This window comes from Limulus polyphemus, unplaced genomic scaffold, assembly GCF_000517525.1.
Source record: "Limulus polyphemus unplaced genomic scaffold, Limulus_polyphemus-2.1.2 Scaffold1380, whole genome shotgun sequence".
Taxonomy (NCBI): domain Eukaryota; kingdom Metazoa; phylum Arthropoda; class Merostomata; order Xiphosura; family Limulidae; genus Limulus; species Limulus polyphemus.
The window spans coordinates 133,272-141,550 of NW_013666990.1; the positions used below are offsets into that span (position 1 = coordinate 133,272).

General features: G+C 32.2%; 1 protein-coding gene across 1 annotated transcript in view; it reads left to right on the forward strand.

Annotated features, from left to right (window-relative positions):
- The window catches only part of LOC106463332 (CAD protein-like), a gene marked incomplete at its 5' end in the record, with an annotated part of 157,695 nt that overhangs the window by 131,383 nt on the left and 18,033 nt on the right, over nucleotides 1–8,279 (forward strand). Inside the window, 3 exons of the mRNA XM_013923351.2 lie at nucleotides 1,854–1,924; nucleotides 2,797–2,922; nucleotides 6,626–6,781. Of these exons, the coding sequence (XP_013778805.1) occupies nucleotides 1,854–1,924; nucleotides 2,797–2,922; nucleotides 6,626–6,781 (353 nt within the window). The remainder of the gene's footprint in view (nucleotides 1–1,853; nucleotides 1,925–2,796; nucleotides 2,923–6,625; nucleotides 6,782–8,279) is intronic.

Here is an 8,279-nt window from a genome sequence, read left to right on the forward strand (position 1 = left end):
TCTCTTTTTTTTGTGGAGGATATTACTTATCTGAATGAAGGAAAAGGTGTGTACTTGATGTTATTAGATTTTCCAAAAGCTTTTGATATGGTACTGCAATGAAGATATGAGGGAAGAGAGTCGTATCAATTGGGAAAGGTTTAGATAATTGGATTATAGGGTGGTTGGATGGGAGAAAGCAAAAACAAAAAGTTGTTATTAATGAACAGGACCCTTGGTAGTAGATGAGTGACACAAGGGTTCTTACTTTTTCTAATTTATGTCAGTGATGCTGATAGAGCATGATTAGTAAGTTTGCTGATGGCTTTAAACACTGAATGTTTCTAACTATATTGAGGTAGTACAAAATGACATAGGTCAATTAATAAGGTGGACAAATTCTAATCTTTGTGAGTAAGAATGTAAGAAAAGTGTATTGTGATATGATACCTTACCTCATCTCACATAATAGCTTTTCTCATTAAGTGCTGTACTCTATATGCATAAATTTTTTGCTCCCCAATAGCCTTTATACTCCTATCTACCCCACATTTTAATCACGTGTGCCAGGAGGGTGTGTTGCACTCCTATTGGTGGAGGGTTGTTGCATGCTTATTTATATGTTACAGGTGGGCGTATCAAGGCTAGTAGCGAGTGAAAATTATGTGCATATAAAGGGCAGCACTGAACGAGAAAAGCTATTATGTGAGATGAGATAGGTATCTATTGGAAATGCATTATCAGTTTAGGAAAATTATAAACTTTGATTAACTGTACTCATTACTAGGTTGGTTTTTAGTATTGCTCCAAGAAAGTAGCCTGCTCTGATCAGAAGTTAATATTAATAAAAATAAGTGCAGGGTAACGAATATGTACTACCATAGTTTGGATCACACATTTAATATAGGTTGGAACCAGGAATGTAGAGCTACATGAGCACACTGAAGCATTGCTCCTGTGCCTGAAATTGGAGCTTAGTCATGACACTTCGAAAACTAAAAATATATATTGGAGTTTATGAGATAATCCAAGACACTGATAGGATAAAGGCACTTGATTTCTTTGTGCCATATTCTGAAAATAATGAGATGAGACGACACAAGTTTAAGATTTAGAAACAGATTGGCTAGCCTCCAATTAAGACAGTTTTGTTGTTCTAGCAGGATTATTGAATTATATAATAAATTGCCATCAGCAGTAGTTGAGGTTATCATTTTACAGGAGTTTAAAGGGGAATTGATGATTTCAAGTTGGAGTGTTTTAAATTTTTATCTTCCTCAATGGAGTGTGTGTGTGAAAGGACACAATGTTGTGTTGTCCATGAAGGACCAAATGTTTCATTGTTGTCCATATGTTATATCAGATGGTGAAATATTTTTTTAAAAGTGTATATGTGCACTTGAGATTACAAAAACTGAAATTAATTTCTGTTGATAAATGTATTTATTTAGAAAACAATTATGCACAATGTAGCTGATAATTACTTTTTCTAATAATTATTGATATTAAAGAATACATTTATCTTCTTTAACAGTGGTGTTTATTGGAATGTAATGTGTAGTTAAATAATCATTATAGTTGTTTATGTTCATAAGAATGAAGAATTTATTTTAATTATTGTTACACATTTACAAGTTTGTTGTATATGGCAGCCATATAAAATAATCATTTCCTTCATTATACAGAATAACATTACTATTATAAAAATTATACAAATCAATCCAAACAAAAATTTCATGTTTTGCGTCAGATTTGTAGTGTTTTTCTAATACCTGTGTAAGAATTTCTGCTAAATCGTAGACCTGAAAGCTAGCTGATACAGATTGTAGAACAACATTTTGAAGTAGTTTTTCAATGAAACTAATGTTTTACAGATACTATCTCTGTGATGTCTGGATATAGTGATGTCATTGTCTTGAGACATCCTGAGCATGAGGCTGTTTCCGTATGTAGCTACTTTGATATTTTTGTTAATCCCAACATTGATAAACAAAACGTTTTTTTTAGTTTGAAAGTTCAATTTCACTACAAGAACAAATACAACAGGTGAAGCTAGGAACTTACAGAAATAACTTTAAAATAGTTTGTTTTTATTAACTGAAGTCATTAAAAGTGTAATCATCTTTACAACATGGGTAAAGTTAATATTAATGAGAATAAAATAAAATTTGCTTTAAATCTATACAACCAATAAGTCAATTTTTTAGCACAATCCATAAAGATAATTTGGATACAAAATTAACATGGTGGTAAAAATGGTCATGGCAAGTATGATATCAGGTAAGTGGCATTAGGTTTGGTGGAGAGAGAACATAAAGTATTGAATGGAAATTGTAATGCTGTGGATAAAAAAACACTACAAAGGACAGGAATTTGTAGTGATACCATTTCACTGTTGTCGTGTACTTAATAAAATCTAAACTCTAACCAAACATACAGCTATGTGCAAAAAGCATTTAATATTAGCAATTAAACACTCAAGAGTTTTCTCTAATTGAAATTCATATAAATATAAAACAATTACTTTTCACAACTGACACAAAACAGTTTTCTTAATATTCTTCCAGTTCTTTTCATAATGGATAAGCTTTCAAAACACTAAAAATACTTACATAAAGATTAATACAACAAAACAAGTGTAGTTTTGAAATCATGTTAAATAATGTATAAAGTATACAGTGAATTTAAATCTATGATACAAAAATTACCTTTAATGATTTATATTATTAATTTTTACAGTATTTTTGAGATACTGTAGACAAAGATGAAATGTGTTTCTTCCTTGAATTATATTAAAGTTCAAAATTTTTTTCATAGCGAGCTGCAGCTATGTGTAGAAAGCCAGTGATCAATGCAGGTGATGGAATTGGGGAACATCCTACTCAGGCACTTTTGGACATTTTCACCATAAGAGAAGAAATAGGAACAGTAAATGGATTAATTGTAAGAGCTTTTTACTCATACTAGATTTTTGTGGCATCTGTTCAATCAGTCTGCCTATCTAAAACAAAAATTAATTTAAACTGTTGATTATAATATTTCCAAAACCAACTTTGTTAAAACACACATAAATCTGTACAAAGCAATATTTTCTGCAACACATTATTATTATTATGTTTTTCTCACACAAGATTCATTAAAATGCTGCCATAATTGATAACAACCGCTTCTCTGACTAAACAGCTTCAGTTTTCAAGAAAATACCACACCTATTCACACAGTTAAGCTATCATCCCCACGCATCTACCTTAAAGATTTGAATGCCAATAGCCTTGAGGCAACTTCCACCTCATCTCATGCAATCCAGTATGAATTGTACTACTACATGATAATATAATCATGTGGCAAAGCCCTCCACCAGTGGGAGGGTGACACACTTTCATGTGCACTAACTCCCTCTATGCATTTGTATTCTTGAATCTTCATTCTTTTCCTTGGCACTTTATTGACCAGATGTGTTTTTAAAATTCTTTAGTCTATGTTCAGTTTCATGAGATTTGCATCATTAATGTAAATGATTATTGTTTTCTTTAGTTTTTGTTTTAATATATTTAAATGTTTCCATGAATTCTGAACAAACTTATTTATATTTGGTCCTGAGTGTGTAACATTGTTCACACTTAAGCCTTATCTTATCTGTGGCTTTTGGAGGCTCGTTGCAGCCTTTGTTCAATGTGTTGGGGATTGACACATGCTTAATGGGCCTCTTACTCCTGTCCTGTCTCTAAATTTATTTCTAACAGTCAGGAATGATCTGTTGGACTACCTTCTTCATTTTATTTGCTTTGTGTACTACTTTACCACTTGTGAGATGATCTTAACCTTACAATCTCTTTCTGGATTTTCTTCTGAGGTTTGTTCCCTTTCTTTCATTTTGCTTATGTGTAGCTAGCTTGTGAGCTTAATCATTGGGTTCAACTTTACATTCATTACAAAGAAAGTTATTTGGATTTCAGGTCGTGCTGTCATGAAGGGAGCACACTAGCCACCAACTCGACGAAGTTTATGTGTGGAATGAAGAACTCACACAAGGACAACTGAATACAAATCAAATAACTTGTTTATTTATATACTATTGAACAGGTCATTTATATTGAATTTCTCAAGATTATCTTGAAACAACACTAACTCTCAATCATTGAATTCTTCACTTTAAAAGTCTAGATGTTCATTAATAAGACCTTCTATTATGTTCAATGACATAGACATCATTAGTTAAGTTATCAACTAAACTAATGTGAGAAATTCTTTCAGTCGTAATCTGTGTAACATTAACAATTCTAAGATATCTTTCAGTAGTTCTAATATAAGTGTTATCAAATCTACTATTTCTTTAGTACAGTTAGTATTCTTCACTTTTCTCTCTTTATAAATGATACATTATTGAACCTTAAATGAAACACTGTTACACTAAATCAGAAATACCATAGTTACAAGGAGTTTGTGAGGAAAACTTCTTGTAGATTCTGGATTACTGCCATCTTCTGGAGTCAGATCAAGTCCTCAGAGCAACTTGATAAGTGTGGAGAACTCGATGTGTAGAGTCAGAAACATGGCACAGTTTTTAGCTTTTTTTTCTTATTGTTCAAGAAGTTTAGCATATCTACTTTCAAAAGTAGTTCTTTTAACCCGATTGGTACAAGTGGAATCTTCTAGTAACATGTAGACTATTCCATCAGACTGTAACCAAAATCCACTTTGTTATTGGTCCTTACAGAACATATTTCTGTCCCTTATCTAATACCTTTGGCAAAATCATCTAAGACAATTAACTTAGGGCGTATAGAGACAAACCATGTAACTCCAGTCTCTTCACTAAGAGTATTTCACCCTTGTCTTTTATCGCCATCCCGAAAACTTTTTTTTGTGACATTGATTCATTTTGTCATGTGTTTTATCTAACTATTGGAGTTTTCTCAACATACCATGTCGGTCTAGTACGAGAGTTAGTAGCTGTGAATTCTTGCACCTCTGAGGTCACGATTGGAATGTGTTCCGGGCTAACTCCTGTGATGGGCTTCAAGGCTGTATCTTCCTTATTTGGTATTGTGGTTCACTAGTGTCTGTGTTTTTCTATAATATTTTTATTTTTCGACCTGCTGCCTTCTCCGTGCCTCGTCCCACACATGTTCATGCCTCATTTTGTTGTCATTTGTACACTTGCTTCCTTTCCTTTTCTCAATTCTCTGTCTTTGATATCTATCTGGCCAGCTTGGAATTTGGAATGTAAAGATGAAAAGGAGAAAGATCCTGACAGGTTATATATTTTTTTTCATGTAGAATTTTTCAAAACATTTGCTTATTCTAGGTATTTACAGTTTTGCATGGTCAGAAAGTAATTTGATAGGTTTCATTCCAGCTATCATTGTCATTCACTTGGAGATAACACCTAGTACATCGATTGAAGGTATAGCTGTAAAACTACACCTTGTTCTTGAAGGTCGACAGGTTTCATAAGAATTAGATAAACTCTAGGAAAGTACTACAAACAAAGGACTCAAACTTCACATACAAAATGGAGGACTTGACCTTAACAGAGAGAGAGAGAGAGCTAAGAGATCATAGTATTATACACCAAATCCTAAAACACTATATTCTGATAACATGTGCTTGACTTGTGTCATTGTTGGTCAATCCCATTGAAATATAAGGGAAGTTATAACCTTGAGTCATCATATCCTGTAAGTTTTAAGGGAGTTTAGAAAGAGAGCTATATGTGAAAGATGTGCTTTCCTTATTCTATACATACATTCTATTTATTGTGCTTGTGAGTTTCAATAAAGATTGTTTTATTGTGTTTTGTACTTTTGTGCCCAGTCTCTTTTTTTTCAAATTCAGTTTCAGAGAAATTCTGAATTACTTTATCTTGCAAAACCTTCCACTATATAAGTTACTCCGTTTTTTTGGGGGGGGGAGGTCGGTTTACCTGAAAATACCACAGTCTGTGAAATAAAACTGTCAACTGAAGCTTGCAAAGGTAGGACGACATATTTTACATTTGTCTGAGTTTGTTACACCACTCCACTAAGTTTCATGGTAACTGACTTCACAAGGTGAGATGGTTGATTCTTTAAATGGTCTAGTTATATACCAAAAGATGTATTGTTTATAACGTCTGAATGTTTGATGTTATTCATGGGGGGTAAAAAATCTTACAGATATTTTTATTGTAGCAACAATTTTTTTTTGTAGTCCTACTTGATGTTTACCATTTTGAAGGATCAGATTCAAGGAAAAAAGGCAGTCCCCAAACCCCAGCCAATTTTTGTCAAATTTTCCCATGGCCCACTCACATGCCTGTTTACTATAACAAAGGAGAGACAAGAAGAAGCTTTGTATTAACCACAAAAAACAAGGAACTTTTTGATATTAACTAGGAAAAAAAGGAAAAATCTTTATGGTAACCAAGATAAAACAAGGAGGAACATTTGGCATACCCATACCTTTAGCTATATTTCTCCTAGTTACTAAGCCTCATGTATCAAAAATGAATCTCAGTTTCAAAGTTTTGTAAGGTAAATTAGTATTGTACACCAAACCTCATCCATGTGCAACTTTCTTTAAATGTTAATAATGTTAGGTTTGAACAAATGACAATAACTGAAAAAGAAAATGTTTAGGTGACTTTATTTTTAATTATCTCTAGATAACTTTAGTGGGAGATTTGAAACATGGTCGAACTGTGCATTCTCTGGCGAGGATGTTGACTCATTATAAAGTCACTTTGAGATATGTAAGCCCACCAGGACTGAAGATGCCACAGACCATAGTGAACTATGTAGCTTCGTTTGGAATTATACAAGTATGTATTTTTAATAGTACTTTCAGTTAACAGATATATAAATTAGAACTTTATTTTAAACTCTTTATTTCAGGGTTTTTAGTATATCCATAATACAGGTTAAACTGCTTTTAGTTAAGAAAACATTCCATACACACCTCCTCCATATACAAGAAAAGAAGTGTAATTTTGAAGAACATTGACTATCCCCCTGAACCTTAAGTTGAACCACATCATAGTTTAACTGATTATAATAATTTCTGATATAAAATAGAGTCTAGAAAACTGATGTTTTATTATTCAGATATTGAAAATAGTCAGCAATAACACGAAATATAATGTTACATTTGTTCTGATGTTACTGATAGTTAAAAGACATATGTAGACAGCAATGTTAATTTGAGTGTTACAAAGCACATATGTCTAGTTAACAACAAAATATTAGTTGTTTCTTTGATTAGTTTAAAGTACAGTGCAAGTATTTCAAAAAATTAAGCCTAATTTACTCCTTTGGCAAATTGACTGAAACATTCAAGTTTCTCTTATTAGACAAGTCGTTTTGCCTTGATAGCAGGTAATATACATCAGTTTTATTAATTTTTATGTTTTAGTAATTTTGTGTGGTTAGACTTCTAGCTGAAAAGATTCCATTATTGCAAGACTTAAATTGACTCATTCAGATCTTCCAGTCACATTGGTCACTGCAATAAAAAATGTTATGGTTTGGTGTTCTTTTGAGTTTTTGCCTTTTTTTTATGTACAACAGCATTGAAAACCTCACAAAATGTGATAAACTTTAGAAATATATTATGAAAAAGGTAACGTAAACATCATAAACAAGTGTATGAAAACTTATGTTGAGAAATATAACATAATGTAACCATCACAGACAAGTGTACATCACTTCATATTTAGATATAAAATGTAACATAAACTTTATGAGAGACAGGGATATGTCATTTCATATTTAGGAATAAAACATAATGTAAATTTCATCACAGACAGGTGTATTTGTTGGATATACAAGACTGTTTAGTTTAAGAGTGTTAAAAGTTAATTATTTTAAAAGTGGCAGTTATGACAAGTTTTGTTACATAACTCTGTACGAGTTCTACATTGTGTATGCAGTTTAATTGTTTTAGTAATGTTGTTGATGTCATCTTACTCAAAGCTTCTAAGTTTTCTTGTTGTCACTAGAGGGCTAGATATTTCTAGACTTTTCTGTCACATGTTATAAATACACGTGGATACAGTAAGTTAGTGAAAGTAAGACAATGTTAGTGACAGATATAGATCTAGAATTTGTTTGTAAGTTTAGCCATAAAGAGTGTATCGTGGTGACTTTTAAAGTGTTTGCAGATTGTATTGTAGGAAACAGAGCAGAGAAGAATAATTTGTCTTTTCAGTTTGGTTCTAAGGTAACTGAACCAGCTTCTGTAGACTTTTAACATAAAAGAGAATTAGTTAAAGCTCTGTAAACAACTCTGATAACCCACAGGGTAAGATAAGTGAACTTACT